The sequence below is a fragment of the Marasmius oreades genome, chromosome 8 (genome assembly GCF_018924745.1).
Source record: "Marasmius oreades isolate 03SP1 chromosome 8, whole genome shotgun sequence".
Classification (NCBI taxonomy): domain Eukaryota; kingdom Fungi; phylum Basidiomycota; class Agaricomycetes; order Agaricales; family Marasmiaceae; genus Marasmius; species Marasmius oreades.
Window position 1 is genome coordinate 1,977,459 of NC_057330.1, and position 20,858 is coordinate 1,998,316.

Here is a 20,858-nt window from a genome sequence, read left to right on the forward strand (position 1 = left end):
ATGAGCCCGACTCGGACAAGAAAAGTCAGAGCCAGCTCTGTCACTGAGATGCTGAGTGCGTTACCAAAGGCTCAAGGGATATGTCGGAAGGACAGTGGGGAAGAACATCAATAGAAGGCTGAGATTCTAGTAGAAGGATATGGTAATGAGGGGGTTCTGTCGAGATAACGACCTCAATGGGAGATTAAAAAAATGTCAAAAGGACATCCCAATGGCAGAGGAGGAATACGTACGCCGACGCGTCCATTTGAGGTTGTTAGGATGTCAGGCTGATGTACATCAAAAACATTAACATAATGTCGCGCGCTGACCATCGCACCTATATCCCGAGAAATTGGTGGTGTAGTCACGCCGGTGTGCAGCGTTGAAGAGCATCGACGTGGTGGAGATGCAGTGGCTCAACGTTAACGTCGAACCGTCGTCGGATGCGATGGAAGTATTGATTAAGCTTTCAAGGGCGGGTATGTTCACCAAAGATCAGACTTGAGGTAAGTAGAGGCGAGCATAAAGTTATCATAAGGAACATAATCCAATCTGGCTTTCAGTCGCGACTCGAGCAGAAGTGATTGTGAAGGTCCGGTAGTAGCCCAGGAGGATGAGAAATTATGTTCGAGTTTGGGAAGATCCCCGGTGAGCTGGACGGGATGCGGTTCTAGATATTGCTTTTAAAACCTCGGATGGATCGAAAGAGACGTTTGTGCTTTGCTATACTTGAGACGCTAGGACGAACTTTCAGATAAAAGAACCGACGGACGAGATCATCGTCAAACTGGGAAAGTCTGCACCGTTCTTGAATCCTCTGGTACCTATAGAGTTTAATTTCACGACCTTGGTGATAGTAGACGTACTAGAACTATTGAATCGGTCTAGTATCGGTCCATATGTGACTGTGGCCCGTTCCGGCGCGTCACGCTTGAGAGTCTGTATCGCACCTCTGTGCCCGCCGTCATCATGGCGCACAACGAGTACAGCTGGTATAACAACAACAATCGCCGAGCCAGCTCCTCGCAGAATGCTCCTCGCGATGCACAAAGTCTTTTGTCATCGTACCCAATGTCGGCAACGCCGGCGACTCATGGTGAGTTTACTCGCCCTTCCCCCTAATTAGTCTTGTCTCTGTTTGACGAGTTTCGAAAAATAACAGTTGTCCGCCATCTGGACCATATGTCGATAACGTCTGCTCACCCTACCTTCGTCAACGCAAATTATTATTCTTCTCATCCGCCCAGCGCCAGTTCTCAACAGCCTCCACCGCCATACACAGAGCACGCTTCGGAACTGACCTATATGAATGGCGCGCAATCGTCCAATGACCACGGATATTGGTTGCAGACTGCCAATAGCGCTATGAGGATGGTACAAGAGCAGGCTGGACCGTACGTCCCCAACGACATTCCAACTATATGCTATACACTAAATTGCCTTTGCGTCAGATCGTACCATTATCCTCAAGTTTCCAATAACCCTTGGCCGCCTTCCTCTTATCCGACGTCTGCAATTGCACAGACAATGTTTCAGCATACCCAAGCAGCAGCAGCATACCCGACACCACCACCACCACCACCGTCATCGTCTTCATTAGCAGGAGCTTTAGGACCTCTTGTAGCAACTCACCCACCTCGTCGCCATCATGCTCAGCAACCAGAACAATCCGCGCAATTTTTTGATGATTTTTTGACACGGAAGACGCGTGAAATGTCGGTTATCGAAAAGCCAAACACCACACCTTCTCGTGCGAATGCTGTACCTTCCGAAAGTCCCGACCGGTTAACACTGAAATCAAAGTCGAATTACTCCTCTTTTACCACTCCACGAAAGCGGAAACCCGTTGTCGAGCTCTCATCTCCCTCCTTCAAGAAACGGAATTTCGCAACCGACGCCGATCGCTCAAGCTCCAAAACTCGGCCAACAGCTGCTTCGATTTTTGGTCTTGAAACGCCGTCCTCCACCACCTCGTCGGTACCTTACACCCCCTCAACTTCGGCTTCCACTTCCTCCACAGGCAAGTCAACGTCCATCAGAAAGACTCTGACTTTGGATCATGTCAATATTCCCCCCAAACCATGGCTTACACCTCTTTCCTTTCGTAAGAAGTCCATTTCCTCACCATCTGTATTAACAGATGGAAACAATACCCGTACTGCGGTCGACGACTCACCTGACGACCTCGGAGGCTACGGTACAGAGGAGGACAGTCCAACAAAAGGCAGATCACTACTTGACTCTGTACATTCGCCAGCGCGTCGGCCCGTTGATGGTAACTTTTACTTTCTCTGCGACTCGGGCTGCAGTCACTTATCGATTTACTCTCACAGTCCCCCTCCAAAAATTGTGCTCATTAATGGATGGTATCTTCGCTGCGGAAGATTCCCTACCGGCTGAGGCTGAACCTGCGGATCTGCCTTCATCTTACTTTTCCTCCCACTCTACGGATTGCTCTAGACCGGCATTGAATTCGCAGACCATTCGCAAGCTCACTCAATATATCGGAAATGTTGCTCGACCTCTGAAGCGCAGTCGCCATGGTGCAGGATCGCTGGCTACCCCTCGAGGCAGAGCTGGAAGAATGGCCGACGTAGACGCACAAATTTTGTCGCGTATGCTCAAGACCTTGACTAGGAGTGTGAAAGTAGGGGAGGATTCGGATCCGTTTGCGACTCATCAGCACCAACAACACGCCCCATCGTCGACGCCAAAGACGCCGACGAAAAAAGCCGCTGGCAAAAAGAAGAAGGGTGAAGAAGGCGAACAAGAATCTGATGATCACCGAGGCCCCAGGGAGTCGGACTTGGACAATCTCACGAGGGATCTGGAGATAGCTCGAGACAGTGTGCTAGCCGCTGAATGCTGTGTTACTTTACTGGGCAGTGACAGACTAACGAAACAGGTGTGCTCTTCTGTTTGACTGCAAGGGCTCTACTCATTTTCCGTCAAGCTATATTCAGAGGAGATCATTACCTCGTGTCTCAACTCTGTCAAGAACCAACTCACGAAGATCATATACCCATTCGTAGAGTGTTGTTCTGAGACCAACGTGACCTCCGTATCGAGCACCTCTCTGCTCTATCACGTTGTGAAGCACAACTCTTCGCAGTTGCAGAACCATCGCAAACTCCTGGGTGAAATGTTTCAAGGCCTATCTGCAATTCTCCCGAAAATCAATATCCTGGTTAGTGCAGAGAGTGTAGCGATGTCCGATTCTATCGTTATTCAAGCGGTGTACATTGCTATCGGGCCTTTCTTTGTGGAAGGGGATGGCACGCATGGAGAAGGCAGAGGTAAAAAGGAGAAGGAGAGCATAGTAGTGAAGACTTTCGGGAAAAGTGCATTAAGGGGGCTAAGACTACATGCGCTTTCGTTGATCCGTGAGGTTAGTCCTCCAGTTCCCTTGGTGTAAGGCATCTTTGACGTATTTCATTGCTAGATATTCGCCAATCGTGAAGATCAGCGGTCCTGGATTATTGAAGAGATCTTATCTTCCCTCATCAAGTTGTCCGACTCTAATCAGAAAGCTGGACAATTTAGGTGAGAGAATGTTTTTCATCTTGGAATGACAGGTGCTCAAGGCTTCATTTAGACTCCGCGATGGTCGTTCCATTCGAACGGTCTCTGCCCTTCTGCTTCAACTCGTGCAAACATCGACGCATGATGTACGCATACAAGCGAAGAAAATTGCGAAAGCAAGGGAGCAGACATTCGCTTTGAAGACACAGACCAGTTTTACAGAAAATAAGGAAGAGCCGTTCTTAGATGAGCATGATCATGACGTGGGTGTTTATTGATATGCGACCCAATGTTTGTTGATTTTTTTTCCAGGAAATACGGCTTTACAACTCAGGGCTCGACTCTGCCATAAAGGCGGCAAAGACTATCATCTTATTTTTGACCCAGAGGTAAAATCTTCACGAGTTCTAATACCTATTTGATTATGTTCATATGGAGTCAATAGATCTGGCAAGAACAAAGCTACTAAGAACTCGAATGAGGCGGAATATAGAGCCATTTTCGATAACCTCATCTCTGATCTATTGGTTGTATTGTTCTGGCCTGAGTGGCCCGCTGCTAGTCTTCTGCTATCCATAGCATGCAAGTTCATGGTTAGTGTTGTATTCGCCCTTCACTACTATTCATGATCAAACTTCCTTTGTGCAGCTTTCTTCGTTGGATGATGTGAAGACGAATCACTCGGACAATAACGCCGCAAAGACCATCGCATTAGACCACCTTGGAGTCATCGCCGCCAGGATCCGGTCAAGCTTTCTTAAACTCCAAGAAACTACGGATGAAACGCGGGCCAAGTCGAGAATTTTGAAACCGTTTGATGAAATCGTGAAAAAGACCGACGTGAAAGAACTTCAGCGGCTGATTTCTGCACACCAAGACGTGGCTACTCATCTCGCAAAACGGTCATCCGAAGACCAAGCCTCTGATGTGAGTCAGGCTTTCGTCACACGGGGGTTGTGAAGCAACCTCATTCTTTTCTAGAGCGCGCAAGAGCTCAGTGCCGCCACGCTTGGTCACGAGTTGGCAGGAGTCTTGAAAGCTGCCAATGGTCGGTTAAGCGCCGATATTGACGATGATGATCTTAACATCAAGGATATGTCCAAGCTTCGGTTGTTTGGAGAGAAGGTGAAGGAGGCATTGAGGGACGTTTGGAAAGACCGTGCAACAGATGTCTTTGATATAGGGTATGCCCACGGCTCTTGATGCGAGTCCGTAACTCACTCCGACACTTCCCTTTCTGTTAGCTCTCAAGAGGAAGCTGACCGTATTGAACGCACGGCTGAAGAAATTGGATCAATAAGTATGACGCGGACCTTCTTCCAGCCGATTCTTAACGTCATTTTGATGGCACTCGATGCATCACCTATATTCATGCGTACCAAGGCTTTGAGAGCTCTGGGTCAGATTGTGACAAGTGATGCCACCATCCTCTCCATGGTAAGATGAACTTGGCTTCGAAGGTTTATTCTTACGTCTTTCAGCCTGGCGTTCGGCGCGCTATCGAAGTCCGCCTGCTTGATGGCTCTCCCGCTGTACGCGATGCTGCTGTTGAATTAATCGGAAAGTACATGATTGAGGCTCCCGAAGTTGCCAGTGATTATTATCAGAAGATAGCTGACCGAATGGCGGTCCGTATACCTGGCCCTTCTTTATTGTACAATCTCAATTCATTTTATATCAGGATACCGGCCTTGGCGTTAGGAAGCGTGTTATCAAACTGCTCAAGGCATTTTACCTTGTTACGGATGATGTCTCTCGCCAGACTGATATCGCCACTCGCTTTGTTCTTCGCATGATGGACGAGGATGACACCGTTAAGGAATTGGCTGTGAAGACCATCGAGGAGCTCTGGTTCCCAAATACAACGCCATCAGTCTTAGCTTCACCCTCAAAGCGATCGACTGTGATGTCACAAGGAGTATCAGAGAGTACATCCTTGGTGTCGAAAGTCGCAATAATTATGGGAGTGTCTGCCAACTTTCGAGAAAGGCAATCTCCTTTGGAAGACCTGCTACATAAGATAATGGCGGAAAAGGAGGGTAACGATGCTGCTTTACTTCATACTCGCTATGCTGAGATATGCGGGGTCTTGATTGATGGTCTTGTGGATGCGTCGGATCTGCCTGGTTTCGTAAGAATTCTTCTTTCAAGTCGATTATACTCTAACACGCAGCAGACTACCACGAATTGTATACGAACAATCAACCTGGTGGCCTCAGCCTACCCCGCGGTCATCACGAGTGCTAATGCCTCTACATTTCTGCCCTATCTCAAGTCACCTTCGAACGTACGTTTTCTGCTTCGATATCCCGATAGTTTTGGTTGTTTACTTCTCTGCAGCCGGAGGAACAGGCAACTGCGGATTACCTTCTCAAAATTTTCCGGGCATCCATCCCCCACATGCCGAAAACGGCTGCCAAGTTTGGGCAGGAACTTCAGGCGATACTTCAACCCATGATTCTGAAACCATCCCCGATAGGCGGTCTCGCGGTGCGTTCTACCACTGAACGGTTCTTCAACCTGGTCCTCGTACTCACCATTCATCCAGTCGCTACAGGAAACCGTTGCTTGTATATGTATCGTGGTTCGACATCTAACCCACGATTTCGGTCGGCTGATAGCGCTATTGAAATCTTGTAATGGTGGGCCCCTTACGTCGAAGTAGAATGTCCAGCTCCCTGACGCTTTGTTTCTAGCTCGTATGCAAGAGGCAATTAAACGCCCGTCGGACGAACCGTTAGCTCCCAACAACGCCAGGGGTCTGATCACCCTGATATATCTTATATCGTTGTTGGCGGAACATTGCAACTTCGATCAGCTCCGTGTTGAACAACCAGAGCAAGCCAAGAATCTCAACTCCGTTTCGGAGGTAAGTCACTCTCGATGTATCTTCTTCTACTTGCGGACTAATTCATTTCCGTGGCAGGGATCAATAATTGAACATATATATAGCAGCCTTCTTACTTTACTTGAGAAACATGACGACTCTACTCTTCGCCCAAGAATATTGCAATGCTTAGGTGCGGCCTTAGATTATGGATGAGATTCTGATGCCTGAAGTAATGTTTTTAGGCTTCCTCTTCCGAGCGCAACCGACTTTGATGACGCTGGAGAACTCGGCCACAATCATGGACTCAATATTCGCTTCTCCTGAAGAGGAAGGTAAAGCTCGCCTCTTGAAGATTATCCAGGAATTCCTTGTTTCAGAGTCAGCCAAACACTCCGCTAAAGAAAAGGGTCTGTGTCGTCCCTGAGTGTCATTCGAACCTCTACTGACATACATTCACGGCAGAGGGATTGAAGCGGAATTCCAAGCCGGTCGATGTCAATATGGACGAACTAGTCGGTAATACCGATGGATTTGCGGACTCCGGGTGCGTTGTTTTACGGTGGCAGATAAGCTTCTAACTGAGCGTTGGCACAGAGTTGCCTCGGCAGTGGTTCAACGATATATGAACCATATACTCGATGCAGCCCTTTCCCAAAATTTGCAAGTTCAGGGCTCTGCCATTGACATCCTGACATTTACCGTGAAGCAAGGCTTGGCACATCCTCTTCAGGTTTGTCGCTTCACGATTCTCTCGTTGTCCGTCTCACTCGGAATTTCAGTCTTTCCCGGTGATCATCGCGCTCGAAACAAGTTCGAACGCGTTCTTAAGCAACCGAGCCAGCGCCCTCCATGCAATCTTGCATGGTAAACACGCTTCGTTACTCAATACGAGGTACAGAGAGAGTGCGAAGCAGTCCTTCGATTATCAGCGCAAAGTATCCCCAGATTCAGTGCAAGGATATCGTTTGCAACCGACGCCGATAGCGGTTCTACAACGCTGGTATTCCCTTGTCAGAGAAAAGAGGCAAGCGAGACAGGACTTCTTGAAATCGCTTGTCAAGGTCTTCCAGGAAAGCCATTCTTACCAATCATCGCAGGTGATTATCGATTATCGATTCCTTAACAGTACGAGATGTTGCCACTGACGAAATCTTAAGGAGGACGTTGACTTCACTCGTTACATGGCAGAAAACTTTTCTGCCTTCGATTATAAAACCCAGGAAGAGGTTTTGACAGTGATCAAATTTCTGACTACTGTGCTTTCAACAACCGGGACACATGTTTTGGAGTTGTTGTCGCCCTCGCACCTCCTGACAACTCTACGCACCCCAGCCCCTTTGGGAAAGCCTGATTCAAAGACTTCGCAAACTGAAGTCCAACAGTTACCTACATTATACACCACCGAGGGTGAACCCACACCCATGGAAGGCGTTGAGGCAACAAATGCTGGTCCAGCGACAGCTGCGCCTGAACCTCAGTCTGAACTTGGTCACATACGAACGTCAGTTATCATCTCAATCGTGATGTTGCTCAAAACGCACCTCAAAAGCCTGTATGGTTTATCGGAAGAGTGGGTCTTTGATTGTATTCTGGTTCCCCAAACGAGTTCTTAACCAAATGACCCCAGGAAATGCTCGAAGTTCGTACCTGGCAAAAAGAGCGCAATTGGGGATAAGCCGACCACGAAACGGCATGACCAACCTGTGTCTTGGGAACGACTACCGTTTGCAATCAAACCCATCCTCACTTCTGAAGATTCAGCGGCCCAAAAAGCGCGGGTGCGTCTTGATTGTCCATCACTTGAATCATAGCTCAAATACGTCTTTAGTTCTTGGAGATTTGGACACAAGATGGTTTCACTGTTGAGCCAGAAGATGATCCGATATCATGACAAAAAATTTGCTCCTGTTCTGATAAGTGTACCTAGACTTGGTGGTATTATTATTCTGGCTAGAGTATTATTCTGCATGTATAGTAGTAAGTAAAAGTAATCTATGGTACAATGGGCTTGTGAGTCGAGTGAACGTTGCCGTCCAGGAACATTGCCGGTCCTCTAGGCATGGACTGAATAACTTGCTTCGCTGGATCATCCATATTTGGCTCGTTTTCGAACTGCCAATCGAGGACACCTCCATAGACTACTGGGAGGTCGGCGGGATCGATTAAGCTGCGGAGAACTGGACCAGGGTCTGTGCCGAGTACATGTATCTTCCTCCCCGTGCCCTCGTCGAACCAAGCCTATTTTGGTGTGGTCAGACTTGGTAGTTTGAACAGTCTTTTTAGATAATGACTGACCGAGATCCAGCGCCAAATGGTGGGGAAAAATGAGGGAGAATTGACGACGGCAATGGTGTGTAAAGTCTCTGGGTAATTTGCGGTGGCAAGTTTGGAGGCCTCTTGAAGATGATTCCGAAGACCCCACATGGCACCAAAAGAAACTTTTTCGAGGTCAATGATGGTGGTTGCGGAAGATATTGGCGTTGATGTTTTGTGAGGAAGTGCGGTGCACAAAGGAAGGACGAACTGGGTCATGACTTCGTAGAGAACCACGCTGTCGTAGAGCGGTAGCGGTACTTGAGCAAAAAGAACCAGAGAGACTTTACTGGACCTACATTCTCTGGTAGCGACGGGCGGGAGCTACTGAGTGGAGTTCTTGTTGCAGAGAAGCAATGGAAGCTAAACGATAGACATATACCGGATGTCCGTCCTACAACTCGGACGATAAGTAAACAGGTCGACCAGGATCATAATCGGGTAGTCACCTTATCCCTCCTTCCAGTCCATCTTGGATAAAACCTCTTTGAATCCTCAAATTCATCGGAAGGAAAGTCTGCAAAAAGGGCGTCTACGTTGTGTTCCTTCCTCCATCGCTGCGTATCCGAGAACTGTTTCTGAGCTAGTTTGACATCGAACCGCCTAGCTCGTAGAAATCGACTTGAAAAGACGGGTTCAATTGATTATTACTTGGGATTAAGGAATGCTTACAGAAGGGTTGGATCGTCATGGCTGGAAGAGGAATACAGACCATCCTGTTCCAAAGCTTGTTTGAAGTCGAGCAGACTCCGTTCTTGAGAAGAAGTTAAGTGACCCAAATGACCTTGGAAGACATCGTACTCGATTTCGGATTGTGAGTTACTCATGTCAACTGTCGGCTACTAGATAATGAACCGAGTCATGCCTCCGAATCACTAACACTTCGCCAGCGATGTCGAGGCTGTCGATGTCGGGACCGTACATTAAAGAGTCGTTCTAGTGCCTATTTGTGGCGCATCCTTCAAAGCTTCGAGCTGCTGCCAGTGCTGCCTCCGGTAATTAAACGTTTCTGTCGTCTGCTGGTTATCCTTCAAAGTTACATCCACCGATGCCTCACCGGCAGCAGTCACTTACTAGTAGCCACTTCCGACAGCTTCAGGCTTATGAGCTCGGGTCCGTGAAATGAAGACAAGGCTCGCCACAAGACACAATTGGGATTCCATCTGGTTCAGCTCCTGGAACGCCATCAGTTTGCCTTGTTGCATTCTCAATTGTCCCTTGTAATCCCCGACCTCCGAGTCTTCGTCTCGTATGATTACCAGGCCCCCTGGTTCCTGTGACTTCAGAATTACCGAGCTTCCGTGGAGACGACTCGCTCAGCTGACCTTTGGAATTTTGTTTCTCACATATTTGTTGGGTTCACAAGTTTAACGTCTGATTGCTTCGCTTGTGTTGTGAGCCGATTAACGGTGAATCAGTTCCTACTCAGGCTGCGATCCGCCCTCACCTCGGGTTGCTGGGACGGACGACTTTCCTTACCCCACAGATTCTGTCATAGTAGCTGTTGCAAAACAGCTGCGGTCCCAGCCTCCAAAGAGCACCAGCGTCGACATAGCTACTGTGCCCACTGCTTGCACTCGGTTGTCCGTTTCACGTCCTGCAATCCATCCAATCTCCCCACTATCACCGATTACTAGGAGAGCCTGGTGGAGAGATGGGACTTCTTTTTTCCAAAATATCCTATTCTTTCGGTTGATGGTTTCTCTTCGATTATTGGCTGCTCGTTTCCGCCTCTTTCGAACTTTTCTCAATCTCGGATCCAGAGATTAAATTTTTATTTTTATTTCCTCTATATGGAGCCGCACTCATGTTTGAGGAATGTAACAGGACGGGAGGCTACGCTGGGACGACTAGACTCACCCTGATAATCTTTACGGCTGGCTTACCTCCCAGTTCCTGGGTAACTGACTTGGCTGCCACATGAAGGAACAGGGCCAGAGAGGGCTGTTGCTAAGCCTCTTAAAGGAAGTACATACGGCCGTCTGAGGGGGCCTGAGACTGATGATTGTTGTTTAATTATCGCCATCTTCCTCGGTTCGGGGGTTCGTGAGTCGTGAGCGAATTAACCCTTCATCAGGTTCTTTCAACACTGCCCGTGGGTGACAGACTCGATGCTTTCCTTGATGAAAGACCCCACCTGAGTTGATTAACGAACAGAGTTTTGGGTTGATTATGTCGGCGGCAGAGCTAGTGAGTTTGGCGCGTGTTTTGAAACCTTGGGACCACACGAGTGACTCACGATGGTGTATCCCTGTTGTCGGTCCATTCTTGCTTGCCCTTGGTCGCCGACTGCACTGGCAGAGTGAACGACCGATGGTGGCGGAGGTTCTTTGCGCCATTGCCATAGTCCGAATCGCCATCAAATTTATCTGGAAGAGTCACTCGCAACAGGGTGGGCCTTAAGAGTACTACTACCCGCTACTTACCTTGTCTTCCGTACTTTATGATCTTGATACTCTACTACCTCACTTTGACTTTCAGCCGCAGCTCGACCACCCCCGCTACCACGTACCCATTTCCACCCTTTCGTGTTCTAGGGTACCCCCTGAAGGATCTGAAATTGTCTGACCCTCAAAAACAGTGTCCCTGATAATCCTCAGTCACCTCAGTCACCCCTCTATCGCCATCGACGGTATGGCGATGCAGACGATACTTGTCCCACTGGGATGCATTTTTTTTGCGGTACCCGGGACCAACCTACGCCTCCTACGCCTCCTGCGCCACCTCCGTCTTCCCTGGACTCTCAATTGAAGCCCGCTTATTTGTTTCCTACTAGGAGCCTGGGCTCCGACTCGGATAAGAAATGTTTCAACCTTGGACTTTGCTTGGGCTGTGAGATACCTCAGGTTCAATATAACCTTTTGTAGGCAGACTAAGTATGATAGTCCCATCACTACTGCATTGAGGTCAGGTCTTGAATGTTGCACGACAGCATCATGGTAGAATTGATTAATTTGAGCCGAGGCAGAAAACGTCATACAGCAATATTCAAGTACGAATTCGGAGAGAACGTCCCGAGCTCTCACAGTCTGGCTGAGGCTTTTCTTTTCAAAAAGGAGCGCTTCCGAGACAGTGGTTCGTTTGCCCAGGGTGAGTCATGTGACTTGGTGAATCGGTTCGGAACACCGGGTTTCCCATTTGGGATGATGACCGACTCCGTCGATGCTCCCAGCCGGAAGGGTCCGTCGACAGCTTGAACATTGGTCACACCACCGAGAAACTCGGGCGTCCCACTTCAGTGACCCACTACATTGCCATGATGGGAAAATAGTTTTTAATCAATCTTAGGGCCTCTGTGATTAATTAACTCTACTACTTCACAGGACTCGCTTGGTCCTTGAATGCTCAATGCCTTCTGGGTTGATGGGAGGTAGGGAAGAACCGATGTATATGAATGGAATCCAATCTCGCTCTCCATCACATTCCATTCATCCGTGTGATAGTATGTAACCTTCCCGCCATCCTACCGTGATCCTGATCTCCTCAACGTATTCACCCGACTCCAAGAACAATTTCATATTCAGCAAGTACATATTACAATATATAATGTAATGTAAGCCAACTCGTTTTGCGTGGTATCCAGAAGACATGAACAAAAACCGAAAACAATCTAGAGAGCGATTGTCCGTTGTGGAGGAAAAGTGAGGTAATGGGTGAACCCATCCCGCGGCAGTCCATTAAACCAAGGATGGGAGAGACAGGGCCAACGAAAAAGGAACATGCCCGCCGTCAAACATGATGCGAATGGGAGAGATCGGCTACCCCATACAGGTATATCAGCCAAAAAAAAACAAAACAACCAGACCAAGCGACAATCCATGGTTTAAAAAAAGTTCGTCAGGGAAATTAAATAATTCGGGATATACACACTGATGGATATAATCATTCCTTTTTTTTTTCCGGCAATGCCTCACACACCACAAAATATATTACTGAGGCGTTGCATAACCTGATCCTGGCGCCGAACCATTCGAATGACCAGGCGCGTCACTAAAATATTGTTGTTGGTCTTGACCTGCCTGTCCCCGACTGTAACTTCCGTTCGAATACATCGGACCGGCTCCTCCTCCTCCTCCAGGCCCAGACGACGTGAAGGGACTGTTGGACAGCGTCGGCGGTGCAGATAGTGGCACCCCGGATCCCCCCATATTATAAGATGGCGGAAGCGTGTTCGGATAGATATTACGACCTTGCGAACCATTATAGTCAAGACCACCTGGCCCCATTTGATGTTGATGGGAGGGTGATTGTGATAGTCCAAGAATCGGTCGACCAGAACTGCCCATGTAGTCCGCGGGATGTCGGCCAGGCATCGACTGAAGCGATAGGGGATGGTAAAGATGCAGTGAATCCGCCGGAAGTGATGCCCGACGGCTCATAGGGTCCAGTAATCCAGACAACGACGCACTGCGTGCCGTCGGAGGGAACGGTGCAGTGGTTGTGGGGTTCGTCGAAGGCCTCGCGGGTGCCAAGATACGACGTCTAGCCTATTGTTTTTTATTTATTTATATGAGTACTACGACCAACAGCCAGTCAAAGCAATCACTCACGTTTATCATCCAGTTCGACACCTGGCTCATCGACAGTCCCGTGGCATGACAGAGCTGTTTCTTTTCTTCTTCGCTCGGATAAGGGTGATCGGAGTGGCGGTGAAGCCAGGCCTTCAGGAAATCAGTGGTCTCTTTCGGAAGCTTTCCACGCTTCCGTGTCGGTCGCTCACATAGCGTAGAGGTTGGAAGAGCCTGTGGGGAACGCGAGGGCGATGTGCTAGCATTAGGCGCCATGGAGGACGGATAGTGGGGGGCAGCGGTAGGCGGTAAAACGTAGTCCTGGTTCGGGAAGGGCCATTCCGTTTTTATGCCAGATGAAATGGACCTGCGATCATGATGACCCGAGATACGAGCCGAGCCTGCGAACATTTGTGCCTGTGTTGGGGCGCTAAATGACGCGTGGCGTAAAGTCTCGTCGTATTTAACGGCCGGACTGGACAGTTGCCCCGGTGTCGAGTTCGGTCTCACGATTCCAGAGGCGGAAGTCGTCCAATTATCGGAATCTGCGGAATACGGCGATAATCCCGTAGAACGTTGGTAATCCGAAGACGAAAGTGGAGAGTTGTAATTCGACGATGAAAAGTTCGAGCTCGAAGGTGTAGTTCCCGTATTCGGATAAGACGAGTCATACGGATGAACTCCGAATACATCTGTCGAAAGCCTTGGACGCGACGATGGCTTGTTTTCCTCTTCATTCGTTGGGGGAAACGTGTAGGTCGAAAGAGAAGACTGTGTGGTTGGTGCGTAAGATTGGCGCAGGCTAGGAGGGGGATATGGTGAATGGCGAACACGACTTTCTGAATGAAGAGTAGGCAAAGACGCGCGACGATACTCTGGTGGTCCTGGACGATGACTATCATCCTCAAACGTCGAGAAAATGGAAGGCAATTGAACTTTTGACTGGTCGACTGGTGGCTCTGACGAAGAGCTTGTGGACGAGTCTTTTGATGTATCCTCCCACTGCTGGTCACTACGAAGGCGCTTTGATTCTTGATCGTCAGAGGGCGTCAACGGCCGTTTGTCGGGGCGTGAAAGAACACTGCTATCTGTGTCTGTTGTTGATGTATTGGAGCTAGACATTCGCCTGTCGTTGTAATCGACGTCTACCGCACTGGAGAAAAGATGACGATGAGCAGAGGCCGTCGGAGAAGGCAATTGACGAACATTATAGCAGGCGAAGCGGCTGGAGACAGGTATTCGATAGAGGCAGATTTTGGGTCCGCGCTAGTGGAGTGGAGGTGTCAGATTCATGAGAGTTGACAGATTTGACAGGGGAACTGGGTACTCACAGGGCAAACTGCAGTTGCTGAACGTTATACGAGTTGAGCTCGCCAAGAGGAATGTGCTTTGGGTTGTCAATCATACCAGCCTTGAGGGCTCTTGTAGGCGTTGATGATGTGGTAGTGGTAGAGAAAAGAAGGAGAGAGTAGGAGTTGAACAAAGGGAATTTTAAGTCCCTATATAATCTTTAACGCGGGGGAATAAATATCAGTTTTTGTAAAATTCCAAACAAGGAAGCTCAAGCGATCGCCAATCCAAATCTGGTCATTGCATAAGCACTACCTTTATGGTTATATTGCCTCGCTTGCCGCTTTCGGTACATTAAAGCCAGGGCACAGGCACCCCGCCCGAGCCAACTCAAACCAGTTCATTTCTATCCTCAAAACACACTTTCATTCAACAGAAATCTGGCGCTTCCACCTCACTGAGCTTGGTGGCTGCACATACCAGTACCAACTCTCATCTCTTCCCAATTATACCCACCAGTAACTTGTGCGCTTTGTCCCTCTCCTTCTCTGTCACTTCTATCCCGTCCAGCATCCGTATTTTCGGACACGCCTCCATCACTAGTCCCCGATATGCCAGTCGTCCTATGTACGAATCGTTGGGCAAATCACGTCGGAATTTACTGTCCAAATCTTGCCATGCCGGTCCACTGTTACCCTTCTTCCCTCCTGTACCTTCGGACGGTTGGAGTGCCCCTGGTACGTCCTTCACCAGCAGGGGTAAGTACCAGCCTAGAGTACATGGATTCATTCTCAGGTCCAGCATCTCGACTTCCGGCATTTGTTGTAAGATCTTTATAATTGCCTTCGTGCCTTTCAGCCGAGACCCGATGACCGTTAACTTGGCCATCCTGGTCAGTCCCTCGAGAGGTCGCACGTCCTCCAAGAAGTTGTAGTTGAGATTAAGCACTCGAACGTTCGGTATCAGGTCTTTCAATCCTTCCGGCAGTTGCGTCAGCCTGCACGCAGCCAATTCCAGATAGACCAAGTTGTAGCAACGTTCACTTAGGAATCCCGGGCCAAGCCCATTGCCTGTCGAGTTTTAGGGAGACAATTTTTATAATAACGAATTGCATCCTTACCAGAAAGGTAGAGTCGTCTCACATCGCGTGTGTCCCTCCCACCAAAGTGGCTGAGCATCAAGATTTTTCTGTCAGCACAAGTGCCGTCCAGGCAGTAGTAAAACACCCACCATCCACGACCACCCTGATTTCGCACGCTCAAGTTCTCCAACTTGGTCAAACGTTCTAGTCTCAGGATCTGTGTCAGAGAGTTGTTGTCCAGATACAGTGTCCGCAAGTTCGCAACGCGGCTCGCGTTCAATACGCTCAGCCGATTTCCACTAGCACGAAGAATTCTAAGTCGAGGCATGTTTCCACCGAAGTCAATAGTCTCTAGTGAATTATTATCTGCAGAAGAAAACAGGTCTTCGATTAGAACATCATCCATCTGCAAAGGACACAAGATAAACTTTGCGTCCTCACCCAAGTTTAAAACGATCAGAGAAGTCAGAGATGCCAACTCTGATATGCTATCTAAACGATTGATGCTCAGGTTCAGCATCTCCAAGTGGCTCCTATGATTGGAAGTGAGTCAAAGAGATACTTTTCAACCCAAAAGTAAAAAAAAAAGCATACCATCGATGCCGTTCAAGTTCAATCGACCGTATGTGGTTTCCTTGCAAACTCAGTTTCACCAGTCCGTCCATTTTTTCCAGTCCCTCTGTGCTGGTAATCTTATTCCCATCTGCCTTTAATTCGCGGAGGTGTCTGAGGCATGATAACTCTGAAATACTCAAGGTCAAACTTCAGTCCGCCGGAAAGTTCAGTGGGTTCACTTACGACTTAATGACTCTATCTCGTTCCCACTGATATCCAGGTTCTCAAGATTTAAAAGGTGATGGTATGAGGTTAATCTTGTGAGGCTGGCCCCAGAAGTAACGACTTAGCCAATGATTTACCTACGAACGATCAACCTTCCTCACCTGTTCGATGAGACAGATAACGTCCGCACTGTGCCAGGTATTCCACTGAGCCATGACAGGAGGTTGTTGTTCCTACGAGGTACACGTTCAGCATGCAGCGCCTGTTTAAAAGGAATACCGACGGACAGTTTCAAGGAATCAAGTTTAGGTAAAAACTCTTTTAATCTGGCGGCACTCTCGATGTTCTTCCCCGACAAATCGATTGCATTTAACTGCTCCCAATGAGGTTCAAATGGTTCAATGTCCGTGATCACCTGCACAAGACGGTCATGTGCAACACCAAACGAGCACTCCGTCAGGAATGTTGCATTGCATCGATTCCCCGTATTGTTGGGTAACTTAAAAGCATCAGACCGGGAGAACACCCTCCTCGGACTTCTCGAAGCCAAAGATTCACCATGGATAGGAGCTGAACTGGGCTGGCGTTTGGTAAGGGGCTGAAGTTCCTCAGGTCTCACACCCTCGGATGACGATCCTTTCGAGGGTGACTCATCAATCCTCGAATCGCTATCGGAGTCCTCCAATGCTGCCATCATATCCGCTATACGTTTCGACCGTGCAGACGGCACCGTGTGGTTACACTCATCCCCTACGTCCTCATCATCCTCATCACCGTCTGCATTACGACCCAATCCGCGAATGGGACCCTCACGTTTTCCGTCAGAAAAGCTGACGGAACGACGATGTTTTTGTTGTCGTAAGGGTGTTTTGTATTTGAGACTCGTGTCCTTGAGCGCTGACGTCGGGGTGACTGTAGTAGATTTCAACGCAGAACGTATAGAGGAGGGTGGTTGAAGTATTGTTGATCTGTTAGGCGTATCAGAAATATTGTTTGCAATTGGTACGACAGAGGATGGGCTGGCGGAAATGTCAAGGGGCGGTGACGGCGTCCGAGACTGGTAATTAGTGTCGATAACTACCACTGCAGCTTCTCCGACTTCAGAAGACTCGTCCGCAATGAGTTCATCTTGACCAGCCTCTGAATCAGTAGTTCGGGCATCGTCATCTTCTACGCCTGTCATAACGTCCACTATTCGCGCAGAAGGATCATCGGTTTCGAAACTGGTAAGAATCATTTCCTCTTCGTCCTCCACCTCGGGTTGCTCCTCGACTCGGCTCAGCTCGGTATGCCCCATAAGCACAGACTGTTCATCTCCCTCCTGATTCTCCTCAGCGGTATCCATGCTATTATGTCCCTTCGAGTCATCTCTCAAGCTTTCAATGTCCCCAAAGGGATCTTCACTGACCTCCTCGGTTGGTAAATAATCACCGGGCCATGTTACCGTAGCACTGCTCTTTACCCACTTCATCAGCACTTTATCAAACATCATGTTACCCATTCTCTCTGGTAACGTAGGAACGTCACTGGGTGCAATAGTCCTGATTTGCACCGGCCCTGGATGCTTCACAAAGGAAGGCACACTACCTGAAGTGAGCGTCGTACCAGAGGCTGTGCTGGAAGATACGAATCGGTTCAGATCATCAGCCGTTGTGTGGCGAACAGATGAAGAGGGATAAGAGGGTGGTGCAGCTGAGGTGGATAGGCTTTGACCGGAAATGGGTGCAATATTAGTTACCGACTGGGTCGGTTGTGTTGAGGAGGAAGAAGTTCGTCTGCCTCCGACTGACATTCTAGACATACGTTGGGACAACTCGGCATCGGTCGGGTGAGCTGCACCTAAACGACGAAGAGTAGATTGTTTAGAGTCCGATCTCGACCTAGTCCTGCTGGGCGAAGAAGAAATAGATAGTACAGGAACATGTGAAGGAACGGGTCTTTCCATTCGCAATGACTGGCGCGTGCCATCGGATGGACGTGTTTCCGAACCATCACCGAAATTCAAACTCGCCTCCTGGTGATTGATAACGGAATACTCGCTTTCACCGGAGAAAATACGTTTCTGGCCTCGCATGTCGTCTTTAAGCTGCGCCATTAAAGTAGCCGCCTGTTCACGAAATCGGGAGGAACTGTAGCCTCCATGAGGTTCTGAGGTGGGGGCATAAATGAACGGAGAGATGGAACGATCTACCACTGGTTTGTTAGCTGAGAACAAAGGTGGTACAAAAAGAATACCTACCATGTTTAACCCAAGACCTACTGATATTTTCACTTTTGCTTCGTTCCATATCGTCATCACGATCACCACGCCTCACACTAACTACCGTGGAGATGGTGGAGAAATCCCGCGCATCCTTAATCGCCTGCATGAGCGATTGGGATGCTCCGACATAGTCTTTTCCATATATCCTCGGTCGCGTAACGGTAGATTCCCTTGGACCGTCTCTACCATCATCGTACTCGCTTCTCGGACTGAGCTTGAGACGTTTGGCGCTTCGAAGATGGGAAAAGTCAGAATTGGTGCTAGGTAGTTCGGACACTTTGGAAAGGACGTTGTTGGGACTGGTGGGTGAGTTAGTAGTTCCCGAACCTGGACCCGTGTTGACAGCTATCGAGTCGACCATAGCGGATAAGTGATCGCGAGTGAACGTGTCATATTGGAACTGGAAGAGTCGAAGAGGAGGTTCTGAGGAAGGTGGTTCACCATGTGGAAGATGAAGGTGACCTGGTGTGCTTTCGGCTTGAGGATAGAGTGTACTAGTGTTGGGGTTCAACCATGTTTCTCGAGGGGCGGCGAAAGTAAATTGACAAGCGAGACTCGGCTTACGGCCGTCAAATGAAGCCATGCCAGGAATGTCTGTCTCTAAAATCTCGTCAGATTCGGAGTTATTAGACTGCAAAGTAGTAATAGATGGGATTGGTACAGGATTCGAGATGGAGTCAGGAGATGATTTATATTGTGGCGGAGGACGTAGAGGTGGTGAAGCTGAAGGCGGTGAAGGCGGCTCGAACATCCGTTCTAATGGTAAAGGACTGAAAAAATCCTTTATGTTGGCCTTCTTATTCCTCCCAGGTGTCTTTGGTAGCAATGGTCCATTCGCAACGCTCGCATGAACGAGAAAGGTTCCTCCAGCAGGGCGACTAGATGTTGTTGAAGATGAGGATGGAGATGAGGGTGGAGATGAAGATGGAGATATGGATGGAGAATTTGTGTTCGTATGAATAGTGGTGTGAATTATTGTGGCGAGCGGTGCGGTCAGAGATATGGAACGAGAACCGTTGAGATAGTCGTCGTTGTCGTCGTCAATATCTCGGTCGAGATTGGTAGATGGTTCGACATCAATCCACTCGTCTTCAAGTTCTTCTGTTTGCCATGCTGGACGAGAGGAGGCCATCGCCTTGGACGGTGCCCAACGACAATGCCGGCGTTTGGTACGAGTAGTTGTTGGGTGACTTGTGCTTGCAACAACTATGTTCCACGTGACCGTGACGAAGCACATTATTTGCCCTTGTTGTGATCTATCTAAGTCGGTATACCACCCCTCGCCAGGCACCAATATTCTATCTCTCTCAGTCGGTCTAAAGAAATGAGCCTTCGGACGGACACCATCTTACTTACCGTCGATTCCCTGGAACAAATCCAACGTTATCCTGGCTTATTGATTTTGTCAGGCGACTGTGAAAGTGTCAGTACGGATCACGATTCGCCTCTTTGAAGTTCACACCCTTCAACTTTGACGACCCATTCGCAGCAAACTAGCACCCGCTAGTCAGGATCACTGACTTCCCTATTCTCAGATCACGGATATACTTGTGATGCGACCGATCCGTCGCACAATCACAATTTTGCTTAGACTACACATGTATTCGACTCACTCGGTTCATCTTGTACTGGGACCATACCTTAGTTCATTTAGCATCTGCGGTCTACAAGTCTCCAACTCTTCAGAAGCTTCCTCGAACACTCAATCTGCAGCTCCGTGAGTCCCACGGCTTTGAATCCTAATTCATTCATAACATCTGTCATGAATGTCATTTTGAAAACGATCAGTCTTTTGGAGACTCCGATCCATTGACAGAGCTCCAAGGATACCGGGAGATAGCGCGCCTTAAACACTGCAGCGCCTCAGATATTCCTGGGGAAACACACGCTTGTTACGTTGACCCTTCTCCGTGATAGGATTGGTTGAGCGTCAAACGCTAAAACTATCCATTCCATTATTGTAAGCATTTCCCCCTAAGACCTGATTGCTTGCTGAACGTGCATTCGGGCAGCATACTGATTACCTTTCTTTTTTCTGTCTTCGAGGGACCAGGCATAAAGCGTTCGACGTGTGTGCACGCCAGGGCGGTATCTGCCAAAGTGTTTTCAGGCGTTTATACATCAAAACCACAGTACCTTCACCTTGGGTACCCGTTTCACGACCCACCTGTACCCGCGAGGTTGGAATTTCGAGCTGGTCATAGGGTGTCGGAAACCATATGGTGCTTGAGGCCAATCCCAGTCGCAGAGGCAATCGTCCCGCACATCTGTGAGAGCATTCGGACTTGA

The 20,858-nt window shown here is 48.7% G+C and overlaps 4 protein-coding genes across 4 annotated transcripts; 1 reads left to right on the forward strand and 3 right to left on the reverse strand.

The window, feature by feature from the left end:
• The first annotated feature begins 922 nt into the window (after positions 1 to 922).
• On the forward strand, positions 923 to 8,243 carry E1B28_012603 (uncharacterized protein). The gene is made up of 26 exons (XM_043157734.1): positions 923 to 1,078; positions 1,145 to 1,376; positions 1,434 to 2,257; positions 2,316 to 2,887; positions 2,936 to 3,370; positions 3,425 to 3,525; positions 3,578 to 3,767; positions 3,817 to 3,893; positions 3,950 to 4,097; positions 4,153 to 4,431; positions 4,486 to 4,688; positions 4,749 to 4,941; positions 4,986 to 5,132; positions 5,186 to 5,635; positions 5,681 to 5,791; positions 5,845 to 5,994; positions 6,053 to 6,146; positions 6,201 to 6,373; positions 6,431 to 6,524; positions 6,577 to 6,741; positions 6,797 to 6,878; positions 6,929 to 7,064; positions 7,114 to 7,431; positions 7,492 to 7,904; positions 7,962 to 8,112; positions 8,163 to 8,243. Exons 1-26 carry the CDS (start codon positions 952 to 954, stop codon positions 8,223 to 8,225), a joined length of 5,928 nt encoding a protein of 1,975 aa, XP_043005102.1. The 5' UTR covers positions 923 to 951; the 3' UTR covers positions 8,226 to 8,243.
• An 83-nt stretch (positions 8,244 to 8,326) lies between these two features.
• E1B28_012604 (uncharacterized protein) lies at positions 8,327 to 9,486 on the reverse strand (the record flags this gene model as incomplete). The annotated part of the gene is made up of 5 exons (XM_043157735.1): positions 9,320 to 9,486; positions 9,097 to 9,268; positions 8,947 to 9,041; positions 8,630 to 8,885; positions 8,327 to 8,572 (listed from the first exon to the last, which is right to left on the reverse strand). Exons 1-5 carry the CDS (start codon positions 9,472 to 9,474, stop codon positions 8,327 to 8,329), a joined length of 924 nt encoding a protein of 307 aa, XP_043005103.1. The 5' UTR covers positions 9,475 to 9,486.
• Positions 9,487 to 12,143: 2,657 nt separating this feature from the next.
• On the reverse strand, positions 12,144 to 14,647 carry E1B28_012605 (uncharacterized protein). The gene is made up of 4 exons (XM_043157736.1): positions 14,487 to 14,647; positions 14,362 to 14,421; positions 13,198 to 14,308; positions 12,144 to 13,134 (listed from the first exon to the last, which is right to left on the reverse strand). Exons 1-4 carry the CDS (start codon positions 14,558 to 14,560, stop codon positions 12,577 to 12,579), a joined length of 1,803 nt encoding a protein of 600 aa, XP_043005104.1. The 5' UTR covers positions 14,561 to 14,647; the 3' UTR covers positions 12,144 to 12,576.
• A 160-nt stretch (positions 14,648 to 14,807) lies between these two features.
• Positions 14,808 to 19,770, reverse strand: E1B28_012606 (uncharacterized protein). Its single transcript, XM_043157737.1, has 8 exons — positions 18,546 to 19,770; positions 16,468 to 18,493; positions 16,325 to 16,407; positions 16,121 to 16,268; positions 15,968 to 16,059; positions 15,676 to 15,892; positions 15,566 to 15,615; positions 14,808 to 15,515 (listed from the first exon to the last, which is right to left on the reverse strand). Exons 1-8 carry the CDS (start codon positions 19,699 to 19,701, stop codon positions 14,938 to 14,940), a joined length of 4,350 nt encoding a protein of 1,449 aa, XP_043005105.1. The 5' UTR covers positions 19,702 to 19,770; the 3' UTR covers positions 14,808 to 14,937.
• Positions 19,771 to 20,858: the final 1,088 nt, after the last annotated feature.

Coding starts and splice junctions, on each gene's coding strand:
- E1B28_012605 (XM_043157736.1), bottom strand. CDS start 14,560: ATGATTGACAACCCAAAGCACATTCCTCTTGGCGAGCTCAACTCGTAT. Junction 14,309..14,361: donor GCCGCTTCGCCTGCTATAAT/GTTCGTCAATTG, acceptor TCTTTTCTCCAG/TGCGGTAGACGTCGATTACA. Junction 13,135..13,197: donor TGTCGAACTGGATGATAAAC/GTGAGTGATTGC, acceptor AAAAAACAATAG/GCTAGACGTCGTATCTTGGC.
- E1B28_012603 (XM_043157734.1), top strand. CDS start 952: ATGGCGCACAACGAGTACAGCTGGTATAACAACAACAATCGCCGAGCC. Junction 6,147..6,200: donor GCTATTGAAATCTTGTAATG/GTGGGCCCCTTA, acceptor CTTTGTTTCTAG/CTCGTATGCAAGAGGCAATT. Junction 7,065..7,113: donor GCTTGGCACATCCTCTTCAG/GTTTGTCGCTTC, acceptor TCGGAATTTCAG/TCTTTCCCGGTGATCATCGC.
- E1B28_012606 (XM_043157737.1), bottom strand. CDS start 19,701: ATGGCCTCCTCTCGTCCAGCATGGCAAACAGAAGAACTTGAAGACGAG. Junction 16,269..16,324: donor CGAGATAGAGTCATTAAGTC/GTAAGTGAACCC, acceptor TGAGTATTTCAG/AGTTATCATGCCTCAGACAC. Junction 15,616..15,675: donor AATCAGGGTGGTCGTGGATG/GTGGGTGTTTTA, acceptor CTTGATGCTCAG/CCACTTTGGTGGGAGGGACA.